Genomic DNA, 27,724 nt, shown 5'->3' with positions numbered 1-27,724 from the left:
TCATGTTGTGGGCATTTCCTAACGAATAAGCAAATAAATAAGTGTCTTTATAATGTTCTGTGATTCAGAATCAGTGAAGGAATAAGCCTTTGGTGCTTATTTATGAAGGATGTATCACAAATACCTGGTGTCTCAAATGGCTTTTGAGAGGAAAGAACACTGAACAGTAGTTCTCAGGCCACATTCACTAATCTAATCTTCTCTCATATGATTCCAAAAACATTTTTAAAATATTTAATTAATAGAGAGAGAGAGCATGTGTGTGCACACAAAAGCAAAGTGGGCAGGGGCACGTGGAGAGGCAGATTCCCTGCTGAGCAGGGAGCCAGGTGTGGGACTCAATCCCAGGACCCTGAGATCATGAGCTGACAGCAGATGCTTAGCTGACTGAGCCACCCAGGCACTTTTTTTTTTTTTAAACAAACCTAGACGTAAGAAGAAAACCGCTTGAGTTAATGTGGATAAAAAAGAAAATGGGAAAAAATAAAAATCACAGATACTCGCCCAAGCTCATTTCAACCATTAGGATTCTCCTCCTTTAGATATTTTATGGTTAGTAATATAGACAGGATGATATAGATGGATAGATAGAACAGCTAAGGAGTTATCAATGATTACTTTATTGAGCATTACAAGGTGTGCAGCATTATACATAGCCTGAAAATGTCAAGCTGACTTTTGTCACACCCTCTGCAAAGGCTCCCCTCATTTCCATGGTTCTGTGGGCTTTCTTCCCGTGCTCCGGGGCGCACACTGCTAGTACCACTCTTGCAGCGCTCAGCATGATGTGTTACAGCTGTCACCTGCACCATGCGTTCTCTCCACTAGATTTCTGAACTCCTCCAAGATGGGATCCACATATTCCTGATCTCTGCAAACTCGATGTTCAAATACACGTGTTACAGATGAATGACTGAATGATGGGTGCTTCATTCTAGTACCTTCTCCCAACTCCCTAGTTTGCATCTAGGTGGAAGTGCTAATGGTGAGAGAGAAACCAACATTCAAAAGGCACAATGGAAAAGAGGAGTATCCCAAGGCGTGGCTCAACCACAGACTAGAAATTAGCTCCATGATAAAGAAGAGTTGGCTGACCTCCCCAGGGCCTGAGAACATAAAAGAGCCACAGAAAAATCTTCAAGCTAGATACAGGGCTCATTAGTCTAAATTCTCACCTCGAAGCCCAGAGTAGGTTGATGGGAACAGTCCAGCCACCTGCTGGAGCCAGTTCCAGTAAATCCCAGAGCTTCAGCCAACCTAGTGGTCAAGAGAGGATGGGCTCAGCCACCGAGCCTTAAGGATATATTTTGCTTTATTATCCTTTCCCATATTTCACAAAAGGCCACACAAGAATAAATAAATAAGACACTACACAATTATAAGTGAAAAAGAAGGCATTTCCAAATGGCTCTCAAGAAGCGGTTTGGATGCCTTGTTCCTTGCATGGTGCCAAGGGGTTCAAGCTGCCATGGGCGCCCTCTTTGGGCCTATCAGTATGCAAATTATTCTGAGGGAATACAGATTCTGCAGGAGGCAGTCAGCATGATGCTGTGTGTGGATGGCTAATCACTTCATCACATAGGCTGAATCCGATGGATGAGTCAGGGGCTAGACTGTTTGATGGACCGAGAAACCCTGCCATGCTCCAGGGAGGCAGCTGAGTAGTAATGCACACACCACAGTATGTGACATCCGAGGTGTGATAGGACAGGCGGAAAAGAGCTTGGCTCCGGATCTGCCAGCAGCCAGCAAAGAAACGAAAGGCAAGCCTGCTGCCCCCTTATGTCTCAGTTTCTTCATCAGTTGAGGGCTTGGCCAGACCATCTCTCTGGTTGCTTCTAAGATTCCCTTCCTTTCAGCCAGCAGGATTCTTGATCCATCAGTACCAAGGCAAACCCTCACCCTGCCACATACCTTCACACTCACAAACAGAAGTGTTGCTAAAATACTGCTTAAGATTCTTGGATAAATCTAGTGTACATCCCCTATCATGGACCAGTCTGGTGTTCATAATCCCCAACATTGTATCACCAATTGATCAGGATGGCCACTCTTCCACTTTGGGTGCAATTAAATTATTTTTCTGCGACATGTAGCTCACGGCACTCATATTTCTTGTCTACCTACCCACAGCAAATATTATTTCTCTCCATTATTCTCTCTTTGTTGCCTTTCTGGATCCCAGCTGTTTACAACCAACTTTCAGATGGATGGTACCCTGTACCCCCAAGACCAGTATTTTATACTTGCCCCATTTCTACCTCATGGCAGCTCTTTAGAAAAATCCAGATGATTCCATCTCAGCTGTGGAAGGCAGAGCAAGGTTTGGAAGATTCTGCTTTCTCTTTCAGGAAAAGATTTAAAATGATAAGTGCTTTTTCAAAAAAAATAGGGATTAGCTCTTAAATCAAACTTGCATTAACAGGAGAGTTGTTTTCTAACCTCAAACATGCTATAAAAATAATTTCCTAAGACACAGTGATTCTTAATCAAGTTTATGCCTACATAAACTTAGATATATATGGATATGGATTTTTTTTCTGAGATGGATAGAATAGTTTTTCTTTCATGGTTCTTCTGTATATATTTAAACCAAAACAATCATTTAAGGTGGGGGTCAGAGTATTTTGCTGTAATGGGTACTTGTCTGATCCATAACAAAGGTGGATCTAGAATGTTGGAGAGTACAAATTTTCATGGTAGCCAACATGTCAGTCTTTGAGCTCATTCTTAGCCAGAGATTTAATATACATCAAGTTAATCTAAGCTTAGCTAAGGATGTTCTCAGACCTACAGCACCTATTCAAACAGGGCTCTGACCCTTGCACTCTCTTCTTTATACCCGAGAGGACTGTACTATATACAGTTTTTTGCCCGTGCATTCAAACTTTGTTATGCCACATTTAACACAAAATCCTTATCATTACCTAAAAGAAAAATGCAGCAAATTCATCTTTGGAAGAAAAAAAAAACCCCAAACAACATTACAGTTCCTTGGAAGTCATGGAAAGCTCAGGGATCTAGCAAATTCCTTATCCCTAAGAAAGTTATTTCAACAGGGAAGCATGTCTGTACTTCACCAAGATCAGGTGAGTTGGAGAGAAAGAGAAGCAATGAAAACAAATCGACCAACAACATTTGTATAGGTTTTGCCTTAAGTTTCATAACAGAAACAATATTTCTTTTCCATTTTCTTAGAAACTCTTTGGATTAAGGTTGTACTCTTGCTAACTCTTCCCTTCTCTGTAATTCCTAGTTACCACAAATGAACACCAGAGTATCTCAGGAGGTCCATCCAGTAACAGAGTGAGTAAAGATTCTAATGATTTGGAAGTTTGCCTATATCCCACAGATGACCTACACATACATAATCTCACTCCCCACATCTATCTTTGGCCAAGTCCTAATTATACCATCTTCCTTTGCAAAAGCATGCAAATACCCCTACCAAAGGCCAAAATGTAATGGTAATTGACAGTGAACAGAAACCCATTATAAAGACAAAGTATTCCAGCTTTCTCTTTAAAAAAAATCAAATTCACTATAACTGGACACTACTAGTTTTTTTGGAGTTCTATAACTCCCCAGAATTGTCAAAGGTAACCCTGTAACCAATCTTCTTGCAGATACTAAAAATAACCTGAAATAGGCCACCCATAGTACCAAAAGCAGTGTCAAAGAGCAGAGAGATGGTGCCTCCAAGGCCCACTGCGATGTCCTTGCACACGATTGGAACTGCACCTATGGTGTGCATAGGGAAAGTGGCCACGTCCACAAGGACTCGGACTGGAATGCCCAGAATGCGGCAAATGGCCTTCAGCAGACAACAAAGGATCCGGAGCACGGCCCTGATGATTTTGACCATCACTTTGAGTACCTTCCAGGGAATGCCTGCCAACTCTTCCCCGATGGCCAAGAAGTAGGAGATGGTGGCTGAACCCAGGCGGTAAAGGCAACTCTCAATGCCGTTAATTACTTGCTTGGTAACAAACCACAGGAAATAGATAATGTTCTTCAGGATGCCTATTGCAACGTAATAAAGTAACTGGAAAAGCCTGATGACCGGGGTAGTGATGAAGCCCATCAACCTGCCCAAGAAGCTCCTCCTCTCCTCCGGTGCCTCCGGAAGCAGCAGAGCTGATCCTTCACTGGTCATGCTGGAGAGGGGACGAGTGTCCTTCTTGGACTGTACCGTCCGCTCCTCATCCTGGACTTGGTTGACCACCTCCAGGATTTTCTTCATTCTCTCCGTGTCTTGCTCAGTTTCGCCACAATTGTCCTGGAACAGCTGGGGGTTAGACGGAAGCAGTTTCTCAAGCTCCTTCACCATCACGTCTTCTATGATGTCACCATCCCGGGTGTGCTGGACAAAGCCCATGGCCCAGCCACCCCCGGGCATGGCACAACAGGCTGCCAGCCAGACAAACGCAGGGATGGTCACTCTGTCCTGAAGTCTTCGATCTGAGGGCACGGCGCCTGCGATGAGGTACAGGTCTTCCCCATTGCCACACTGCGGGGTCAGGGCCCGCTCCATCAGGCTGCGGAGATTCGTGTACCACCGCTCCTGGAAGGACGGGCTCATCGGTACGGCATTCGTGAGAGCGAAGGTGGCCTCTTGGAAATCACTGCTAAGGGAGAATGGGTACAGCTGTCCCCTTTGGTAATCAGGGTCCACATAATCTGTACTCAGGGCCTGCTTGCTTCCCAGGCTGTTCACAGAGGAGATGGCATCGGCCTCATCAGTCAGCTCCCTGAGGGTGCTGGTGGGGTCGTCAATCTGAAAGAAGAGGGCAGGTATTGAGATGCATCCTGTTCACAGGGGAGAGGGTGCACGCAAATCACCTGCTCTTGGAGCCACGGCTCTAGAGAAGTCCCCAGGGCACCCGCCCTCCCAGTGCCCGGGTTTGGAAGGGCTTGGTTCTCTGGAGCGCATACACTTCATTCTGCTATCCCACCACCCTGTGTTTGGAAGCAGCTTCCGAATAGGTTGTTTCCTAATTTACTGCCTGGTAAGTAAAGAGATCTCTTTACTTAAGAGATAGGTGGTAACACCCTGTCTCTCTCTCTCTCTCTCTCTCTCTCTCTCTCTCTCACACACACACACACACACACACACACACACCGGGCATTACACAATGAAGTCACTCTATCATATCATTTATAAAACATGAAATCCCGGGGCTTTTTTTCTTTTGTAAGATTTTATTTATTCATTCACGAGAGACATACAGAGAGAGGGAGAGAGAGGCAGAGACACTGGCAGAAGGTAAAGCAGGTTCCATGCAGGGAGCCCGATGTGGGACTCGATCCCAGGACCCCAGGATCACAACCTGAGCTGAAGGTAGATGTTCAACCACTAAGCCCCCCAGGTGCCTCAAAATCCCAGGGTCTTATAATGGTTCAAGCCCTGACCTCTACTGACAGAAAAGCCCATTATGATTCGTGCTTCCTGTCTCAAGACCAGTTTTTTAAACCTCTGACAAAACTTTCTTCTGATCCCAGGCTGACTAGTGTTTTAGTGTCATTTGCTATAGAATCATCTGAATAACTAAATAAGATCAGTAGAACAGCTCCCCATCATCACCATGCTTACTTAGTTCTATAGAACAGCTGAATCTGTCTTGGAAGGCTTCAATTTCTGAAGGAATGTCGGTGTGTATGTAACTAAAATACCTAACTCACCAATGGGAAACTGGACTAAAAAGAATATTTGGTTTAGAAAGTCTAACATAGGGGCACCTGGGTGGCTCAGTGGTCTAGTGTCTGCCTTGGACTCGGGTCGTGATCCCAGGGTCCTGGTATCCAGTCCCGCATCAGGCTCCCTGCATGGAGCCTGCTTCTCCCTCTGCCTGTGTCTCTGCTTCTGTGTCTCTCATGAATAAATAAATAAAATCTTAAAAAAAAAGTCTAACATATTCTTTGAGACAGTGTCACCTAAAGGGCAGATGTATTTTTCCATGCTCTCTGCAGACACAGTTTAATGATCTGGCTATTGCCATTATAGTAAATTACTGACAACACCACTCCCTGAGGACAAAAATATGCCTATGACATAAGAGGTAATTTCAGACTACACTTCTGGTTTACACTTGCCTTCTTGCATGCACTGCTAATCTCGCTCTTTGGTTTCCCATCAGAATCTCAGGATGGAGGGACAGGCACAAAGCTCTCTCTGTGGACTCCACCTCCCTGCTGACCTTGTCCCACTGGGTTGCCCACGTCATTGGATACAGTTCCTGTGTTTCATGGAAAGTTTTTTTTTTCCCTAATCACAACATGCTAAGTAGGTTTTAGAAAAATGAACTCTCCCCCTCCACCAGCATCCTGTCCCATAAATAATCTTGTAATGAATTCCTTTTCGAACTTAGTACCAAGAAAAAAATAGTCTCTGTCAATGAGTTGGTCTCTATACCAGACAATAAAAGCTATTTAAACCCATGGGGTTTCTTTTTGTTTTGGAATTAAATGAAAGGAGACTTTCAGTTTTCCTGCCAACATGCATGTAAGAAAAATAGATGGATAGAAAATTGCAAAAGAGGACCAGAGGAGAAATATTCATCCATTCAACAATATTTATTAAGCATATATTACATGTGACTGGTACCACAGAAGGACGCATTAGCACTGGGAACAACCATCACCACCACCACCATCAACATTTATTGAACACTATATGCCAGGTTCCATTCTACGAACTTTACGTGTATTAAATCATTAAGTGGTTATGCTAAGTCTTCACTCATTTAAACTTACCAAAAAAATGAGGTGCTATGGTATTAGTCTCACTTTTTGACAGATGAAGAAACTGAGGCACATCAAGATTAAGAAGCCTACTCGAGGTCACACAGTGAGTGGTGGCATCACCACATGAACACAGAAAGTCCAGCCCCATTGCTGGTGTCCTTACTGTTTTCTATGCCTCAAGACAGGCCTTCACATTAAGAAAGTCACCATCTATTTGGGGAAATGAGATACAAAGTTAAATAGGAAACCAAGAAAAAGACAATAGTGCCATGCAGGTTACCATAGATGCTAAATAAATGATATAAAGAGGGGCACCTGGGTGACTCAGTTGTTGAGCATCTTGCCTTTGGCTCAGGTCATGGTCCCAGGGCCCTGGGATCAAGTCCTGCATAGGGCTCCCTGCAGGGAGCCTGCTTCTCCCTCTGCCTGCATCTCTGCCTCTCATGAATAAATAAAATCTTTTAAAAAATAAATGAAATAAAGAAAAAGAGCAAAGGAATTTCAAAGGAAGGAAGGGCACAATGAATGCAGTCAGAGATGACTTCTTCTTGGAGAAGACAGAGCTGAGGTGGGATTAGAAGGATGTGCATGACTTCGATGAACACAGAGAAACAGAAAGGTTAGTTAAGGCTTAACAAGACTTTGGCATCAAGGCATGGGGGTAGAGACCACCAGCCTGTGAAAATAGAATGCTTTCTCTCTCCTTTTTTTTTTTTAGGATTAATTAACTTATTTGAGGCATTGAGGGGGCAGAGAGAGAGTCTCTAGCAGTCTTGAGCACAACCCTGAGATCAGGACCTGAACTAAACTCAAGAGTTGGACACTCAACCAAATGAGCCACCCAGGCACCCCAAAAATAGGATTCTAGGTAAGGAAAAGTGAAAAGCTAAATTGGAAAGGATAAGCAGGAAGCAGAGTATAAATGATCTGATGTACAGATAACTCATCTTGGGATAATTATTACTTCCACTTACTGAGCACTTGTGATGCACCAAGCACCACAGAAAATGGTCTATATATAAAGCATCCTTTTTAATCCTAATGGGATCCCCATCACCTCAGATACAGCAAAAATTGTAAAGCACGTTTGCAAATGACTACGATTCAGAAAGCACTGCCCTGCTGCATCCCATTTACTCTCCACATAACCCAATGGGAGAGGCACTGTCTCCATTTGACACACAGGAAAATGAAAACTCACATAAGCAATGGGTACAAGGTCACCCAATATCTAAGTGGCAGGGCCAAGGTTTATACCCAGCTTCTCAGGCTCCAAAGCCCCAGCCCCCCGCCAGCAGCAGCCCACACCCTTGGATGAGGAAGGCAGCATGAGAGCCACAGGGTAGCCACACTGGAGGACACAAGAAGGACAAGACACAACTGGGAAACACAGATGGAGCTGTTGGACAATCAGTCATCTAGGGTCACATCAAAAGTCAGGGGAGGAGAAAGCTTTGGCGAGAGAGGATCGACAGTGTGGCACCCACCACAGAGAGGGAAGGTTAAGGATGACAATACAGACCAAAACCTCTGAGGATTCAAGAATCCTTAGTGAGGCTTCAAAGGGCGATTTCCACTGAGGGTTTGGCAAGGGAGGCAGGTGACAAGAGTGACTGGATACAAGCAAGAGGGAGCTGAGACAGACACAGGCTTGTTGGAGAAGTCTGTAGGTAAAGGCAGGAGGTAAGGAGGCTCTTCGTTGGGAAGCAGGGCTCACAGGAATCAGCAAAGGTGGTCCTGCTGCCCCCCACACACAACCCAGGGAAAGGGGCAGGGTGGGGAGGGGTTCTAGGTCTCTGTGTGTGCGAGCGAACATTCTGAGGCCCAGAGGCGTCTCAGGGGCACAGTGCCACCGAGCACCAGCCCAATCCCTGAGGGCTTCTGGGCTGCAAAATCCCTACAGACCTCAGGGATCTGAGTCACCTGGTGCTGATTTGTCACTGAGCAGGGAGGAGGAGCTGTGTGCCGACCATGATGATGGTCTGCTGAACATGAACAGAAGCTACGGCACTCATCAGCAGTACTCTGCCCCCTTCTTCCCTCCTTCCTCTCGCTGTCTTCCCAACTCCTGTAGGAGTCCACAGGCACCTTCTCAGAAGCAGTTCAGAGGCCTGGCAGGTACAGGGGGCCCATTAACCCCCTTCCCAGTATCAAGACTGCACAAGGATTTTGACAAGACAACTCCACAGGGCCAGAAGACCAGGAGGTCCCAGCCAAGACCCCCAAGACCAGGTGGGGGACTGCACCATGGCCAGGAGAGTGGCAGCAGAGGGAGAGTGTGTCTATGCCCTGAGAGTGTGCAGAAACACAGATTGTTCCAGAATGCACAGCTGCACAGAGGCTTTGCAGTGGGCTTGAGATGACCAACCAGGTGAGAAGGACAGGAATGTGGGAAATGCCACCAAGGTATTTTAGTTTTAAAGAGCACACACAATGGATCCACCAGAAAGAGATCTTGAGGGAGGGAGGTGTCTGTGTGTGCCAGAGATCAGGCTCCTGTGCATTTGCTTCTTGCATTTTTACAGGCTGCAAGTTCCACAAACACCAGGATCATCTCTCATACTTTTGTCTGCTACAAACCAAATGAAGACTCTGCATATGATAGGTTTCTGGTAAGTGGTGGCTGATTAGTATGCTGGTGATCATGATGGCACCAATGGCACAGAGGAGCGGGACAGCAAAGAGAATGACAGTGGTAGCACGTGGAGAAGAGTCAGCCTGGAATGAGGGGACCTCTGCTGAGAACACAGGGGACGATGGAAGGGTACATGGGGCGTTGGTATTGGTGAGTTCTCTGCCATATGTGGGGGACGTGGCAGCAGGACCATAAGGAGAACACAGTGTGCAAGCCTCCAGAGGTCACAGTGCCAGGGAATTTAGGAGAGAGGAAAGATGCTGGGAAGAAATGAAGGCTGTGTGGAAGCCAGCCAGGGTTAATGGGACAGGACACATCTGTTTAGTCCAGGGTTGTAGTTTTTATACTATTTTACCCACAGCCATTACCCATACATAGTCCAGGGACAGGTGCAGAGAAAGAACTGGTGAGGATGAAGGGGGGGGCAGGGAGGCTTGGCATTGCAAACAGAATTGAAGCGCCTCTGAGGCCAGGTGGGCAGGGGCTGAGGGTGGCAGGTGACACCTCCTGGCACTGCTCCTGAAGAGACAGTGGGTGCAGGTGAGGAGCAAGACAGGCTCAGGGGACGTGGGCCGAGGATGCTGGAGGAGGGGGGGGCACCCAAACGAGGAGGGGGACACAAGTGGACAGTGGAGTTAGGCAAGCTGGCCACCAAAGACAAAGTGGGGAGAAGTGGTCCAGGCCCTGAAACTATGCTTATCCATCTGTCTGTGCCACTGAACTAGAGTCCGAGCCGGTGGCCAACGATGCCTGTGTTCCTGCACCTAGCACAGAGGCCCTTCGCACCAGGAAGCCATTGGTAGTTGTGGAAAGAATGAGCCCATCTGACCTCTACAACAATCTCCTGATGCATATAATTTCCTCCAGTTTGCAATTGAGAAAGAGAGGCCCCAGAGAGAACAGTTTGTCCTTTGGTGCTGCTCCAGGATCTGCCGCATGGAAAGGTGGCCATCTAGAAGGATCATCAGAGCAGTTATAAAACTTCTCAGTGATTCAGGAAGGGTGGAGTTTCCCCCACTGAAGAATCTCAGGCTGAGGCTGGAGATGCACTCACAGGGCTGATTCCCATGATCAGGAGAGACCCAGCAGGCTCCCCCCAACTCTGTGGCGATAGAGGCTATATCGTTTGGGGAGTTGTTTTATTTCTGAGAACTAGGTAATTGAATGGGCTGAAGAGTTGGTGTTCTGTTTCTGCCCTGAACCATGATGCGCACACAGGGACACTGAAAACATGCTGTCGTCCTGCTGCCCATCATGAAGCGGTAAGAGGGCCTCTCCTTACAGGGCATATGAGAGCAGCCGACAGTCGGAACATCAGATAATCTTATCAGACCTGGTGCTGGCTGGTGCACACAGGCCCTCAACACTCTGGCACACACTAGAATAAACGAGATCTGAGGCCTCGGCTGAATGCTGAGAGAATGTACTCACCATGGAAAATACCCAGCTTGAGGAAAAGGGCTGCCTTTCATAAACGTAGCAGGACCAGGAGAGCAGATGAGGGAGCATTTGAGGAAGACTAAACCCTAAGACCTTTCAGCTCTCAGGAAAGGGATAAACCGAGCTCTGACCCACCCATTTAAGAAAAATAAAATCCTCCCTGTTTGGCATCCAAAATATTCTTTATCCTCTTGGGAATAGAAACAGCTTTAGAAGACTTAGTAGGATTTATTATTATTACTTTAATTTCTTCTTTTTTTTTTTTTAAGAGAAATGCAGGGCTTTCCATGCCCTGAACTTCAGCACTCAGGTGGGCTTCCCTGTCCTCTGGGCCCTCCTCCCCATGAATCACCCTTCCTTTGGCCCTCCTGGGCCACTCACACACCTTCCTGCCCCAGGGAGGAGCCTCATTTTCAGCTCTCCCTCCTGCTGCTGGGCACCCTGGGCACACTGTCCGTGCTCAGTGTGTGCAAAGCGAGCCTGAGGAGGTGCAAAGGCAACTGGGGGAAGTGTACTCTCCTCTTATGGTCAGAGGATGACGGAACAGAAGAAATAATCAAAGGATGTTCCTCTTCCATTTCAGACTTTTCTTTTTCTTGGAAATTAAAAAAAAAGAAAAAGAAAGAAAGAAAGAAAGAAAGAAAGAAAGAAAGAAAGAAAGAAAGAAAGAAAGAAAGAAAGAAAAGAAAAGAAAAGAAAAGAAAAGAAAAGAAAAGAAAAGAAAAGAAAAGAAAAGAAAAGAAAAGAAAAGAAAAGAAAAGAAAAGGGAGAGATTAAAAAAAGGACCAACCCGAAACTGGCCACACCTGCTGTCAAGGGACCCCTGGGGGAGGCCAGTGGGTGGCCCCAGGGACAGACAAACTCCCCATGGGCTCCTCCAGCTGCTCCTTCTCACACAAAGCTCTAAGTTTCAAGCTCCTTCTGGGAGCCTGTGAAAGTGTGCCTAGGACTCCTTTAAGTCCTTCCAGAAGTGCAGCACCTTCTCAGGTTACATTGTGTCCTTGCTCTTCTTGGGTTTCCTTCCTCATTACTCACTGAAGCTTGTTTTCTACTCTGTACTCCGCTTTCTTTTCCAGAGCAATTATTCTTAGCATGTGACTGTGTTGTACAGAATTCCACAAAGTCCATTAAGCTAAGATATTTCCATTTCTAATTTTTTCCACCTTCTGGGCTCAGACAAGATTAGAGGTTCTTAGGTCTGGCTGCATGTCAGAATCACCTGGAAGTTTTAAATAAAATATGTCCAGGCCTCACCCCAGACCAATTAAATAGGAGTTCTGGCATCAGGAGAAGGCTGGGAATCAGGATGTTTTTAAAGTTCTCCAGATGATTCTAAATTGAGAACCTGCTGGGCTAGATCTCGATCAGATTTTCATTTATCATATCAGGCTCTGGTGGAATTAACTCTTGCTCAGATGGCTACTACAAGAAATTAGTGATCTCTCCTTAATTCAGTAGTTTTAAAAATTTAGTTTCTATCAGAAGCACCTTGGTCCTTGTTAAGAATGCATATTCCTGGGCTTCACACCAGAGATATATTCAGTATGTCTGGAGTGGGACCCAAAAGTGCATTTCACCACTACCCCAGGTGACACAGATGCAGAGGCTCCATGAACCCCACACCTAAAAGCAAACGCCTTTGGGTAGTGCCCCAGCTGGGCTTAACTGATTCACATGATATTTGTGCTATGTGAGAGTATTATCCACAAATTCCAAGAGCTGTGAAGATAATACCAAGGGAGAGAACAAAGTATTAAAGGGCCATTTAAGTCCCTCCACCTAACAGACCAGTTAATATTCTGATCATTTTTATGATTTGTAAACGTGGATTTCTTGTCTTACTCACATATGAAATGAGAAGTCCATTTTTGCTAATTTACACTCTTTTTTTTTCCATTTTTTTCTGCCCCCCTCAGTAATTCATACTCTTTTGAGCATATATTACTACTCTAACATCTTCAACAGCACCCTATATTTCCTGGTTAAATGACAAACAGGCCTATTTGTAAGGCCCCTTACCCACAAAAGTCCTCCCATCTCTTCTCTCAAATCTTCCCTTACATTCAACCACAATAGGTCCACCCCTTCCCAACCACATCAGTTACATGGATGTAATATACAGGCTTCCCTCTGCACTCCCTCCAGGCGCCTCAGTGGTAGGGGTGCCTCCACCATTCCTCTCTGCTACTTGCGTGGGTGCTCAGTAGCACCCATGGGCCTGTTGCTCAGGCCCAGCCCCAGCCTCACAGCCTCCCATGCTGGGGGTGGGGGGAAAGGGAAGAGGTCTCCTTTGGCCTCACAGATCCATTCTCCACTCTTCTCTGCCCCACTCTGTGCCACAGGAGGCTGACTTTTAGGACCCACATCATCTGAGCTCTCTTGCCCTCTGGCTTCTGACTAGAGCAGCCAGTTGGGGGGGGGGCGGGCGGGTGTGGAGAGAAACCAGAGTACTTATTCCTTTGCTCCCCATCCCCCTAGCTGCTGGGGTTCTGGCTCTGGCTGAGTGTCTCTACAGTCATGGCTCTCACCAGGCTCCCGCCTGACCCCACAGGTTTGGGATGGTGACAGCTTCCTATAAATGGCTAGGCCCTAGGAGCTTTACCAGATTGTGTTGACTCCCTTAATTCTCCGTAAATAAGTTCTTCATTCAATTCTGTTGGTTAAACTACTTTGAAAGTTCCATTTGTTTCCTGCCAGGACCCTCGATACAACCTCATGGAGTGTTTTCCTGAGACTACAACTGGCCCAGTCCTGGGAGACTGATTCCACCTTGGGGCCTCTGTGGCATGACTTACACACAGAGCTGGTACACAGACCAGTTCTGTTGAGCAGTGAAGGTCACTTGAGTCATTGTCCAATATGGCTGCCCAGACTGGGGTCTCCCAGACAGCCATCAGCACATCAGCCCTTGTTAGTCAGTGTGCTATAGTTAACTTCTATTTCTAAATTGACTGTTTCAATCTCTGAAAGAGTAGCACTGCTTGCCACCTGACCCCCTCCTACCCACCTCCTTGCCAGTCACAACAAAGGGATGGCCAATCTGGCCAGCAACCAGTCAGCTGGTTCTCTTGGGTTTTCAATCCAAGACACTCAGAGTCTGACAACAAGTGGAGTGTGAAGGTTGCTACATGCAGGTTAGGGGTGGTAGCCAGGCTGGCCCGTGGGAAAGCTGGAAAACCCTCAAAAGACCAGGAGGGTAGGATAAAGACTCTGAAAACTGTGAGACCATTTGGCTTCTAGAAATTTCCCAACTCTGGTTCCTTTGAGGCCTGTGTGTACCTCTGTTCCTATGTCTGTGAATCTACCAGTGATCTATTACAACAGACCTGCCCTTCACCTGAATGAGCTCAGGTAAGCTTATGATTCATGCATCAACTGGCCTGAAGCATCAGGAGAACCCAGCAAGTCTCCTGTGGGAGTTGGAGCAGGAACCTTATAGGCATGGAAGCTTCTAGGCATCTGGGTTAAATTTCAGGAGCAATGAAGAGACAAGGCCATCTTGGTTCCAGACGTCTGGGAACAGACCAGAGGCACACCCCTTGGAGCAGAGAGAATGAACTTCTACCGAGGTCCTCAACAAAGACTGTATCAATGGGCAAAGTAACATGGAAGACAGTGTACAAGCCACTGAACTCAGAGAAAAAGCAGGGACCAGTCACAAGTAAGGTAGTAATGGAGCGGGAGTATGAATTTTTGTTTTTGACTAGCTCAACAGTTTTATTAGAGAAATCCCAGATTACAAAGTACTTTAGAGTTAACATTGGGATCCTTTTTTGTCAGTACAACACTGACAAAGCCCTGCTTTTATTGCATCTGCTTGGCCTGACCGGTCTTCTCCCATTGACCACCTTAAGAGTCTGACCTCTCACTTCCCCGGAACAGGCCAGGAAACCATTTGAGCAATGATACTGAGTCAAACATAGGACCATGGTGACCCTAAGCCTGGCTGTCTCCAAGGCAGGGAGGTCTCGGAAGTAAAGATTACTTGTTGGTTCAACATGCTTATTGTATATCTACTGAGTGCTTAGACACAATGCAGGGTGCCTTTTGCATATGCTGTCACACCAAGTCTTCCCAACTCTTCTGTGGCATAGGGAAAATTTATTAGCCCCATGCCATAGGTAGGGGACTGAACTCCATGAGATTCAGTAACATTTCCAAGGTCACACAGCTGGTAAATGACAGGACTCAATCCAATTGATTTTTATCTCTCTATAAGATCCAGTTTTTTTTTTAAGATCTTTAAAATTTATTCATGAGAGACACACACAGAGGCAGAGATACAGGCAGAGAGAGAAGCAGGCTCCATGCAGGGAGACTGATGCAGGACTCGATCCCAGGACCCCACGATCACACCCTGAGCTGAAGGAAGATGCTCAACCACTGAGCCACCCAGGCTTCCCCAAGACCCACTCTCTTAACCACTCTGTGTGCTCGCTCTATCTTTGCCCCTTTGGGGCTAACAGTCTAGTAGGAGATAATTAAGTTGGTCATGATCTGCCTTCCTGACTTAAGGTAACAAGACACGTACATGAGGGGACTGGGTCTTGTTCCAGGACCGTGTCTTAGACTCCTATTTCTTGGCTTGGCACTGAGAACTCAACAAATGGTTTGAATGTGGATGAGAATGACAACACCAATCAAAGTGTCAATCGGCAACTGGGTGTCTGACAATGCATTCTTGGCAGTGCTAAGATTCTAGACCCGCTGACCAGGAACGGATAAGTGAAAGGGCAGATAATAAACAGGATGGGTTTGCAAACACCTGCCATCCTATGCCTCCAGAGAACAAATTTATGATAAGGTCATCTCTGACTAGCTGTGACCACATTTCATTACATACCTGAATGAGAGGAAATACTCTGGTGCTAGGAAAGGCTCAGAGCCTATCTCCACACAAGACGACAGTTATCAGAAATAGCCTTTCTCAAGCTGACAAAATTGATCCTTCATTGTAAACATCATTAGAGAAGGGGATTTGACAGCCCTCAGGTCCTTTCCCACAGCAGAGGAACTCTGTCAGGAAATGGCTTGTTTCCAACCCAAAATCTCCTGGAACTATTCAATCTTCCCCTCCTGTATTTGGCACAAAAGAGATAGCTTATGCTTCTCAATGCTGTGCAATAAATACGATCTGAGGCCCCTCGGGCAAAATCATTTCCATTTGTTCAACCTTTTCTCCTGGGTTTTATGAGTATCACTCCTCTTCAAGCTCCTTTAAATATGAGAGTATGGGGCAGTGGAGCTTGGGAACAGAACACCAGATTAGAAATGAGGAGACCTGTCACAGCTCTGCCACTGACTGGCCTCCTGACTTTGGGCAGGCCAGTGAGTCCCTGGAAGAAGACAATGATCACCACCGCTGAGGAGCACAGGAAGGGGGCAGGTTCTTTCAGGCCACCTGTGAGTTGCGTAGACACCGACTTGAAAAAATATTATGAAGTAGACTTTGCATTTGAAGGCCCCAGGCCTTCTATTTCTAAATGAAATAAATTATTTCTATACATGTGCAAATCCACTCATTGGAGAGCCTTTTCACTTTCCCACTCCAGGGCTATGATGGTCCTTTGAGGGGCTTGTCAGCTGTGGCTTCAGAGTCCAAAGGGGTGTTGAACCCTGTCGACCATAGTAAAGGGTTTGAGAGCCTATATGCAACTCAATGTGTAAAAGAAATTTCTGGAATGTTAGTGTGCGCGCGCACACACACACACACACACACAAACTGTAAAGGTTAGTTGTCTGTGAGAAATGAGATCTTTTTCTTTATACACTTCTAAAATGCTCAAAAAATATTTTTACCATAAGCACCTATTACTTTTATAATCCTAAAAACCCTTAATATTATAAATGATGGCCACCACCATACATTAAAAGGGTTAGTTGAAAATTGTCTGCAGATGTAGATCTAGGGCTGGCAGGCTGGCAAAAGGACTGGGATTGCTCACCTTTCAAATTTCACTGTTGCCATTCAATCCATATTTTTTAAGTGCTCAACATCCAGCAACATTTCCTAATTACTTACAAAGTGCTGGCATGATATTAGCCCAGGGGCTGGCCAGCTACAGCCTGTGAAGCCAAAGCCAGCTTACCACCAGTTTTCATAAATAGAGTTCCCTTGGAACACGGCCACACTCATTCATTTATGTATTGTCCAGGGCTGTTTTCCTGCAAAAATGGCCTAGCTGAATAGTTGCATCAGAGACTGTATGGCCGGGATGCCTGGGTGGCTCAGCAGTTAAGTGTTTGCCCTCGGCTCAGGACATGATCCTGGAGTCCCAGGATTGAGTCCCACATCGGGCTCCCTGCAGGGAGCCTGATTCTCCCTCTGCCTCTATCTCTGCCTCTCTCTCTCTCTGTCTCTTGTGAGTAAATAAGTAAAAAATCTTTAAAGAGAGAGAGAGAGAGAGAGAGAGACTTGCCAACAAAGCCTAAAATACTTACTATTTGGCTATTTGTATAAAAAAGTGTGCTGGCCCCTGTGTTAGATAATGAGGATCTGACCGTGAGCAACTAGCGCCCAGCACGCTGCCCTCATGGAACTTAGCGTCTAGCTGGGTGGCACTCAGTCAGTCACACAAATAAACAAAGAAATGTATGATTGTAACATACTAGCAGAGGAAGGTTATGTTTGGCACTACTAGAGAGTATTCTGAGCAGTTGACCTATTTGGGAATGTCATGGAAGACACAAAAGCAAAACGAAATAGCAGGTACATAGGCCCTTTGATGGTAATTAAAACAACAGCAGCTTCACTCTCACAGAAATAAGCCTCTTTGCCAGAGGTAAAGGCCTAGCAATGTGGGCAGCACCAGATAAAGCTGGGTGGGGAATGGGAGACACATGTGCAGGACTCTGGAGACCACGATAAGGACTTATCTTTATATGAGGAGAATGGGGAGCCCTGGAGGCTTTCCAGTGAGGCTCTTGGAGGCATGACGGGATTGATGATCTGAGACAATTTCTGGCTTCCAAGGGGAGTAAGTTTAGAGATGTGAGTAGGAGGGATTAACTACTGGAGAAGCTGTTTTGCAGAGGCCTAGAGGAAGATGAGGGGAGCTTGTACTTCCAAGTGTAGATGGCAGGGATCACAGGGAGGTGGTCTTTCCAGTTAAGGTGCAAGAGCAAGGCCACCACCCACCCCGAACAGTGCACTTGGCCATGAGGAGCCATCTGCCATCATGGATACCATGGCTCCAGATACAGTAGAAATACTCCAGAATGAGAAAAGACCTATGATGGTCATAAACTCAGCTTTCCCTTTCCTAGGCTTCTGTGCATTCTGAGATTGCAGTAGATGACTGGTCTTTCAGAAACATAAATTACATGACCCTCTTCAGTCATACATCCTGGTCAATTCACTCAAAACACTGATGTGATTGATATGGGTCAGCTTCTTCCCTCAGTTAGACATATTAAAATAATGGAAAGGGGACTTGCTGAAACCAATGCTACCATCTCCCAGAGACACTGGGCAGGCTCATTCCCCAAGCTGGGTTGATGCCAGGTTACCTAGGACAGAAGGGCAAGGCAAGAACCTGCACAGGGGGAGGACTTCAGTTTACTAACAGTCATAAATAAAAAGGATTTCAAGGACATGGGGTGAGCGAAGGCCCTCCCCTGGTCCCAAATTGGGGTGTACTACATTGGTGGAGTAGGAAGTGTCAGCTAAATTCAGCTGCTTCTCCTTCTTTGGGGAACCAGGCTGGGTGCATCGAGGGACTCTTGAGCATCCTAGGGCAGAAGGATGGATGAGTTGGTCCTCTATCTCTGTTCCAGAGGTGGGGCTCTGGAGGGTGTGGTTTGCTTGCATCCACTCCGCTCCGGCAATTGCCACCTGGTCCAAAGCCGAGCTGTCCTCTTTTTTTTTTTTTTCATTTTTTTATTTATATTTATTTATGATAGTCACACAGAGAGAGAGAGAGAGAGAGAGAGGCAGAGACATAGGCAGAGGGAGAAGCAGGCTCCATGCACCGAGAGCCCGATGTGGGACTCGATCCCGGGTCTCCAGGATCGCGCCCTGGGCCAAAGGCAGGCGCTAAACCGCTGCGCCACCCAGGGATCACCCTGAGCTGTCCTCATATTCCTGCATGGCACCGGCCTACCTGCAACCACAGCAGCCCCACGCCCCCACAGATACAACAGCCTTCCCTTATCCTGGCCATGCTCACCAAGACTCAGGGAACCATCCCTGTTGCTTGACAGAGTTTTTAGATGATCCATCCCCTCCCCCACACCCTGCCCCACCTTATGCAGAATGTCTGTTTGCATAATGGCCATCAGAACTGTTCGCATGGATCTTGAGCAAAAGGGAGGGAACAGCACCCTCAGCCCCTTACAGTGCTTAAGGCTCCCGTAACCTGCTCTAGCTACAGCACGAGGGTGCACCCAAAGGCCATGAGCTTTGACGGTCACTGGCTGTGGGGCTGGGAACACGCTCTGTTCTATAGAATCCTGACAAATGAACGTGCAGACTTTGGCAAGAGGAGCTTCACCAAGGAGAGGTAAATAGGAGCTCTCCCATCCACTAACAGGTTGGCTAACAGAGGAGGTTCCCTGTGCTCTCTGCCGTCAGACAGCCCCAGCTCCCACCCTTCCTAGCTGTGTGGACATGGAAGGGTAATTCAGCAGCCTCCTCTGTCCAAGGAGCATAGCCACAGCGCCTATTTCCTATGTCTGTCATGGGAATTACATAAGATCACAGGTGAAAACATGCCCAGGGCCGTAAGTTAGGACCCAGAGAGTTTGCGGCCCCTGCCTGAAGCTCCGCTGAACACCGAAAGGCAGAAAGGCATCTCGTGCTGAGCACGTCTAACACACCTGCTGCTCTTCAGGATCTTCGTCTTATTCATGGTAACTCCATTCTTCCAGTTGTTCTGGCCACAGTCCTTGGAGTCATCTGCGACTCCTCCCTTTCTCTCACTTTTCAAAACATACCGAGAGCTAGACTGCCACCGCCAGTGATCCAAGCCACCACCGTTTCTTGCCAGATTATCTGGCCTCTCTGTTCCTGCCTTTGAGCCTACACAGTCTGTTCTCAATGTAGCAGCTGAAACAATTCTACTAAAAAATGTAAGAGTGTGTCAAAAACCCCCTATTCAAAGACGGCACAGTGGCATCGGGTCTCACATAGAGTAAAAGCCAAGTTTCTTACCAACAGCCCAGAAGGCCCTGCATGGTCTGCCATCTCCCACTCCATCTTTCTGACCTCACGTCCCACTACTCCCTCATTAATCCTTCTCCTGCTATACTGGCCTCTTCCTCAAACATGAGGAACATGCCCGCCTCAGGGCCTTTGCACTTACTGTTCTCGCTGCCTGGAACATCCTTCCCCCAGACACCTGCAGGACTGGTTTTGTCACTTCCTTAGGGTTTGTACACAAAGTCACCTCCACAGTGATCCTTCCCTGAAAACCCTTTGGAAAGGTCACCTTTCCCCTGATACCTCATATCCTCTTGCCTTGCTTTATTTTTCTTCTTAGCACTCTATTTAACATGCTATGTCTTTTATTTATTTATTTTATCACCTGTGTCCTCTACTGGATAGTAAGTAAGCTCCAAGAGAGAAGGTATTTTTGTCTGATTCATTGCTCTATTCCCAGGGCCTAGCACAGTGCCTGGCACATAGCAGATGTTCAAATAACTATTTGTTGATTTAGTGAATTAGCTGACAGAGGGCCCAGGGCTTTGGGTGTTCCTGCCAACTGAAACTCAATCAAAACTCAAAACCAATCATCCCTAAGATTAAGGTACAAGTTGCCTAGAACATGTAATTTAGCTTTGATTTTCAAATGCTGTTTCATCCATCTGTTTACTCTGCAACCTGGGGAAACACACCCATATTTTTCATTTTGATGCCAAGTGTAGGACATCCTCAGCCTGACCTCTAGGGATTGAACCACACTTCTGTCTGACATTCCGTCAAGAGAAAGTGTGCCAGGAATACTAATGGTGCTTCTCTTTTTGGTTCATGCCATGGCTCAGTTTCTTTTTTATTTCTCCCTCTTGTCAGTGGCCAAATAGATTAGCAGGCAAATAATTATTGCTGCTGTAGATGCCAAGTTCTGTGGGGTGATAGGTTACATGGCCACTCCTGGAGACATGATACACAGCTTGAAGGGGGAACACATTTTTGAAATAATAGTAATTCTAGGAGAAAGAGCAGATCACAGGAAGCAAAAGCTACTGGCAAGTAGGAGGACTTATTTTTCTCACATTCTTACTTGTACTTTAAGAGTTTCACTGACAATTTAAAAGGAAGAGAAATTTGAAACCCAAGAATAAAAAGCAAGGTTGAACCACCATGAGCTCATAACTGAGCTAATGACCATCTGAAGTGGGGATTTTTCAGAATGGTCCATTCAAAGCATGACCGCAAATCATCCAAAGAACTAGATGAATTCAGTAAAATAAAATGACAACCCTAGTCAATCAATTTGGAATCTGGAGAGAAAATAATACGAACGCAGTTGCTGGAAAATGGCACAGTAGAGGAGAAAGTACACCTAGGACTTTGGAACCAGGCAGCCATAACCTCCAATTCAGTCTCTGCATCTAGCAGTTGTATGACCATGGGGAAGCGATTTAACCACTTGGAAGCTCAGTTTCCTAGACCATAAAACATGGTCCATAACCTACTTATATGAATGAGTTAATTTGTGAAGACCCTCATACACAGTAAGAGAAACAATAAATGATAGCTCCTTTCCTGGGCCATCCAAATTTAAGTCTGAACTGAAAGAATGGTGTACAGATCTGTCACCACTGAACTGTTTCAGAACAAAATATCCCTAAAATGTTCTGCCAATGTAGGGCAAGTACCTTTACTTGCTCCTGAGAACAACCACAAATCAAACAGAAACATTGAATTTAAAGTTGAAGAAAAAGCCAGGAAAGGAGAAAAATGCAAGGAAAGATGGCCTTTGTGACTCCTGTTTTTGCTATTTGCACCTCAGTAAGGAAGAAATTGAGAGTGACTAACTTTGGATTCATCCCTTTGAGTCAGCGGCTTCCCAGACTTACCCAGACTCAGCACAATAGATTGCAATGCAATTGCTCACTGCTTGTTTTGTGACAACACACCTCTTGGTGACTCAGGGCAGGGAGGGTGGAGGTATCTCTGGCACTGATTTTATTTTTGTTTTTTCAGTCACCTAAATCCATCCTTTCATCCACCCATCCACCCAATCTGTTACCAAAGCTCTTTCTAAGCACCTGTTGTACAAATGTGAAACATATGCCTGCCTAGTGTTTGAGAAGATACACACATGGATGTTTTACATTTTAAGAGAGTTGTAGTTGTAGAATTTCAAGTCACCTGTCTAATCCAACATTCCGTGTGTGTGTGTGTGTGTGTGTGTGTGTATTTGTGTATATCTTACACCTATTATAGCATGTGACTCTTGATCTCAGAGTTGTGGGTTCAAGCTCCACACTGGGTGTAGAGCTTACTTAAAAATATATATAAAAGATTTTAAGGTAATAAAAAAAAAAGGGAGGGAGCTGAGTCAGCAGAGCATGTGACTCTTGATGTCCGGGTTGTGAGTATAAGCCCCATGTTGGGTGTACAGCCTATGTAAATTTTTTGAACATAATAACACTGGGGTGGCCCGGGTGGCTCAGTCGGTTAAATGTCCCACTCTTGATTTCTCCTCAGGTCATGATATCGAGCTCCAAGTCAGGCTCTGTGCTGGGTGTGGGGTCTGCTTGGGATTCCCTCTCTCCCTCTGCTCCCCACTCCCTTCACAATCCCTCTTAAAAAAAGAATGTAATAACACCTATTGGAGTAAGTCTTTAACAAAATATACACATTAACATTTCCTAAGACCTTGCCATATTCCAGGTACTGTGCTATATGTTTGTGTGTGTCACTTTGGACGTTTGTCACAACCACTATGTAAAGTTAAACACTGTTGTCGCCTCTAATAACCAGATCGGAAAAACGGAACTGGAAGAATTTAAGGTCACAAAGCCTGTAAGTGGCAGAGCAGGAGGTCTGAATTCAAGTCCCCCAACCAGAAAGTATGTATCAGAATTGTCCTGTTTGCTGCACAGAGACTTAAGTGTATGATGCCTTCTATGCATCTGTTCTCTGATATAATGAAAAAGGGACTGATGTTAGAATAAAGGCTTCACAGTTTCCCAGTGTGTGTAGGCAAGAAGCCACTGACAGGAATTAAAGACCCAGAACCTAAATGAGGATCTAACTTGTGATCACTGTTTAAATGCATTTACTAAGACTTGAAATACGGCCTCACTAGGCCCTTTAGGACAATGATTTTGTAGTTAACCAAAATCTACCCTTTGCTCCAGAGCCACAGACCCCTAAGCAACATTGACATGGCCAAGTATGTGTTCCCACTTATCCTACAGGAAGAGAAATGGAGTGGAAATTATGATCCCCATATAAAAGATAAGAAGAATTAAAGTCCTATGACCAACAATGCAATGGATCTACTGAGGTCAAAGAATTTCCATGATGTATTTAAAGAGCACTTGACTAAGAGAAAATAGTCAAGAGTTCAAATTCAAGTTGTGTGACACTGAGCACATCACTTAACCCCTCTGAGCCCATTTGCTCATTTCTACAATGGAAGACAATGATATCTACCTTGGAGTATTTTTGTAAGATGAAATAAATATAAGCTGAATAGACACCAGATCTGGTCAGTATTCATCTTTATAAAAAGGAAGAGTCTTAGATGACGGCCTCCAGCACAAACTGACAATGTACATTGGTAAGGCATCACTGATCTCTTATCCAAAAATTCTTCCATTCAATGGAAAGGTATTGAAAGACGAAAAGGTTTGAGGCTCCCTGTCCTAAACCAGAACCCAGTTCTCAAGTGTCCGAAGTCTTGACTGGAAACCTTCTAAAGCATCTCCACCATGCCCAAGGGGGAACATTTTCTCATCTTTTTTGCCTTTTCCCCATTCTCAATTTAAAGGGGACCACATTCCATATAAAACCTACAACAGCCCACTGATTTCTCTGCTTTCTTTTCAAGTTCTCATTCTGTCCCTCAAAAGATCCCATTTATATTCTTCCAGTGTGGGTGGACATGGGATCCTGTATCTGACACCAAAGAGCTATTGTCCAGAGAAGAGAACCAAATCATTTGGCATTGTTCCAAAGGCCAGAACTGGGAATGGAAGATTCCAGCTCTGCATATGGAACGTGTTTGCATTAGCAGCTGCTGACCAGCTATGGGGCAAGCCTGTGAAGTAGTACATGTCCCGCCCGGAAAGCTCAAGCACAGCATCTCACCCACTGCTGCCTGATTAAGCCTAATGGTTGAGACACCCTGTGTCCCGGGCACCAGGAACGTCAGCATGACGAGCAAGGGGCAACATTCATCTCACAAGGGCTCATGCCGAGGAGGCCAACACACAAGCAGGTAATTATAAAAAAAATGTGAGGAGTGCAAAAAAAAAGTGAGACATTATCAGAGCACTGAGCACTGGACCTAAATCAGAGGGCTATTCTTTCTAGAAGAGATGACACCTCGGCAGTCTTAAAGGATGGAGGAGGAGAAGCAGAGAGGGACAAGTTGGGGCAGCACACAAAAGGGATTTGGGGCAAAAGGAATGAGCAAGAGGGCATAAGTGACAAACAGTACTGTTTCTAAGGGGCATGCCAGGCAGCTGGATGATGCTGGAACATAGACTGTGAGGGTGGGGTGGGGTGGGGTGGGGTGGGGTAGGGTGAGAACCAAGGCTGGAGTTGGAGCCAGGATGCAGAGATGAACTGTGTCCCGTACATGGTAGGCAGCCAGCACCTCAGAGGTTTTAAGCACAAGAGTGACAAGAGTTTCCATGATCCTTAATCCAGGAGTTCCCAAGGGAAACTGCAGGATAGCTGTGAAAGCTGCTGAATTGGGCTTTGGGAACCCCTGGGGCCAGTGCAGCCCTGCCGACTCATCATTCAAGGCAAACACCAAGCTCCTTTGGCCTCCTGCCTCTTCCTCCCCTGTCTGCTGGGCCTCTTACAAAGCTGACTGGGTAAAAAGGTGATCTGGGCACAAGGCAAGCATCACAAGGTGCTCTGAAGCAGCCAGAAGTCCACGGTGAGCCCTGAGCATCTTTCTGCAGTGGGAACCTTGGTCAGGAAGCGGGCCGCAGGAGGGTCAACTCTGATGCAGTGTGCTCCAGAGCCCTCCTGCATCTCATCTTGCAGCTTTTCCTCCTCCCTGCCTTCTTCCTTCCCTCCCTCCCTCCTGATACCCTCTGGCTCCTGGCTGACCCCCCTGAGGCTGAGGCTGGAAGGAGCAGGACACCAGCCCATCTTGCAGGGAAAAGCATCAGCTGCCACCACCACCCTGACCTCCCCAGCCAGGAACTCTGGCCTCCTGCCCTTTTCCAAACCACCATTTTTCTGATCTCTTGAGCTGCCACTTGGAACAATATCCCCCCTCCTTCCCCATCCTCCTTCACCTCCCTAGTGCCATTCCTCCTTCTACCGAAACTCATCCTTTGGAACTCTTTCTGTAACTGCATGATGGCTCTGCCTCCCTAAGTCTTCCTTAATCATCCTTCACACCCGCCCTCTCCCTTCCCTTATTCCCTTTTATTCTGAACCCTTGAGCTTACAGTAGCCTACATACTTCCACTGGTTTAGCAGCTCTAGCCACTCCCTGCACACTAATCCCTGAACATGCATTTCTCACTCTTGGTGATCCCTCTGCTTGGAACAGCTTCCTCCTCTTTGTCTCTCTTCTGAGCCCTGCCTCATCCTCCAGGCACAGCACAAATGTCATCCTGACCCTAAGGCTCTCCCCTATCACCTCCAAGATGGATTCAGTCTCATAGGACTCTGTTTACCTTTATTAAAGTATAGGTTTTGCTTGTGTCCTGATAGCAGCTAGTACTTATGTGCCAGGCATCTTCAGAGAACTTTATATAGTAACTCATCTCATCTTGAAGGCTGCCCTGTGATTAGCTCCAAGATAACCTGCCCAGGTTTACAGCTAGTCAATAAAGGAACTCATTCTCAAACAAACAAACACACACACACACACACACACACACACACACACACATGGCATGGCTCTAATCAGCTGTTTTGCCACCCCTCTGCCCGGCACGCTTCACCTGCACACCAGGAAGCCATAGAACATGAGAGCTACTCTCTTGTCTCCTGGCACCCTCGGTGTCTGGCACCTAGCAGGTGATTTCTAGATGGGCTCTGAATTCAACTGAAATATGTTTAGCATGCATTCCTGTGTCTTCTTCACATGCATGTTCTGTCTCCTTGAGCTGTCCATGAGATCCTCAAGGAGAAAGGACTAGATCATCCGTTTCTTGACAGGTCCACAATTGTGATGCATAATGAATTGGGGGATATGCAGAGAGCTTGAGGGGTGCTGGGGGCACACTAATTTTAGATTAATGTATGTCTGATGTCTGTACGATTTACAAAGGCTTGTTCACACATGTCTGATCTCCTAGGTCCTGACACCAAGATGAAGGCTATGGATTGGAGGCAGACAGGAAGGTAAGAAGATTAAGGTACAAGATGGGGTGAGACCCAGCTAAACTCTCCAAGCTGGAAATATCTGAATGACATTACAGAAACGATAACCCAGGGCTCTGAATGAAGCACCTGAAAGCCATAGTCTGTTCACCCATGTGGTATTGGCCAGCCGTGGCCATCAGGAGTGGGTGGGCTGAGTGAGTAGCTCTGCCCCCTGCTAGGGTGGCCACTGAGGCTGGGGCAGGTGCAGGACCCAGTGGGAGGCTGGTGAGAGGGGAAGGACCCGCCAAAGGGGAGCCTGGCTGGGTCTGTGAGAAGGAGGCCAGAGAAGCAGAGGTGGGGCGGGATGTGTTGAGGCAGGTTGAGCAGGGCCTCTGGGGACCTTCTGCAGTGTTTGGTCACCGTCACCCTCACCAGCCAGTACGGAACAGTCATGACACGTTTCCAAGTGGTCTGATAGTGCAGATATGAGGAGTCAGGTAAAGCTAGTTCGCCCTTCCCAGTGGTTGGAGATAGCTTCCCTACCATTTGCTACTACCCCATGGCATTTCTAAAAATATGTTCCTCTAAAGAAAAAAAAAAATGAACCTCTATGGTCCTAACTCAACACGACCTCATATGGAATTTATTCGATGTCCCGCGCATCACGGGTTTTCAGGCCCAGGCGGCCTCCACAGAGGAGAAGGTTTTCCACAGCGGAAAGGGCAGCGCCCTGGCCTCACCGCCTGGCCCACCTCGCCGGCTGGGGAGGCCTCCACAGGTCTCGTCTCTCCCTGGGGCCTTCACCTCCTCTTCCGCAAAATGGGCACGAACTGCCCGCCCGCCTCCCCAGGCCCGGGAGCTGCGGCAGCGCCGCGCTGGGGCCGGAGAGCGCCCGGCCTCGGCTCCCCGCGGGCCCGCACGGCGTCCGCCGCGGGCGGTCGGGAAATGAAGGAGACGCCGGGACGTCTGGCCCGGAACCAAGGGGAGGGTCGCCGCGAGCCCGGGCCGCGGGCCGCTGGCCGCTGCGGCTTCGGCGGGGGGCGGGGGGCGGGGCTCCGGGCCCCGACCCCCGTCCGGGTCGCGCCCCCGCCCCCGCCCCCGCCCCCGCCCCCGCCGGGCCGGCCCGGTGCTCACCTGCGGCTCCACCAGCCAGCGGGGCTCGGCGCGGGCGGCCGGGGGGCGCGCGGGGGCGCGGAACGCCGAGAAGACGGGGGCGCGGGCCCGGCCGCTGTACAGGGTGGCGAAGCGCTCGGCGCCCCCGAAGCGCTGACAGATCTTCAGGTGGGCCGCGGCCTCCGGCCCCGCGGGCGGGGTCCCGGCGTAGAAGAAGCGGTCGCACTCGCCGAAGCCGGCTTCCTCCGGGCCCACGAGCCGGCCCTCCAGCGGCCCCGCCAGCGCGAGGAGGCCGCCCAGCGCCAGCCAGCGCGCAGCCCGCATGGCGGCCGCGGGGCGGG

The 27,724-nt window shown here is 47.3% G+C and overlaps 1 protein-coding gene across 1 annotated transcript; it reads right to left on the bottom strand.

Annotated features, from left to right (window-relative positions):
• Positions 1 to 597: 597 nt before the first annotated feature.
• On the bottom strand, positions 598 to 27,724 carry ENDOD1 (endonuclease domain containing 1). The gene is made up of 2 exons (XM_055320538.1): positions 27,405 to 27,724; positions 598 to 4,777 (listed from the first exon to the last, which is right to left on the bottom strand). The coding sequence occupies exons 1-2, from the start codon at positions 27,705 to 27,707 to the stop codon at positions 3,575 to 3,577; spliced, it is 1,506 nt and encodes a 501-aa protein (XP_055176513.1). The 5' UTR covers positions 27,708 to 27,724; the 3' UTR covers positions 598 to 3,574.

The sequence above is a fragment of the Nyctereutes procyonoides genome, unplaced genomic scaffold (assembly GCF_905146905.1).
Source record: "Nyctereutes procyonoides isolate TBG_1078 unplaced genomic scaffold, NYPRO_anot_genome, whole genome shotgun sequence".
Lineage (NCBI taxonomy): Eukaryota > Metazoa > Chordata > Mammalia > Carnivora > Canidae > Nyctereutes > Nyctereutes procyonoides.
Note: the sequence above shows the minus strand (reverse complement) of the source record. Positions and strands in the feature narration are given on the sequence as shown.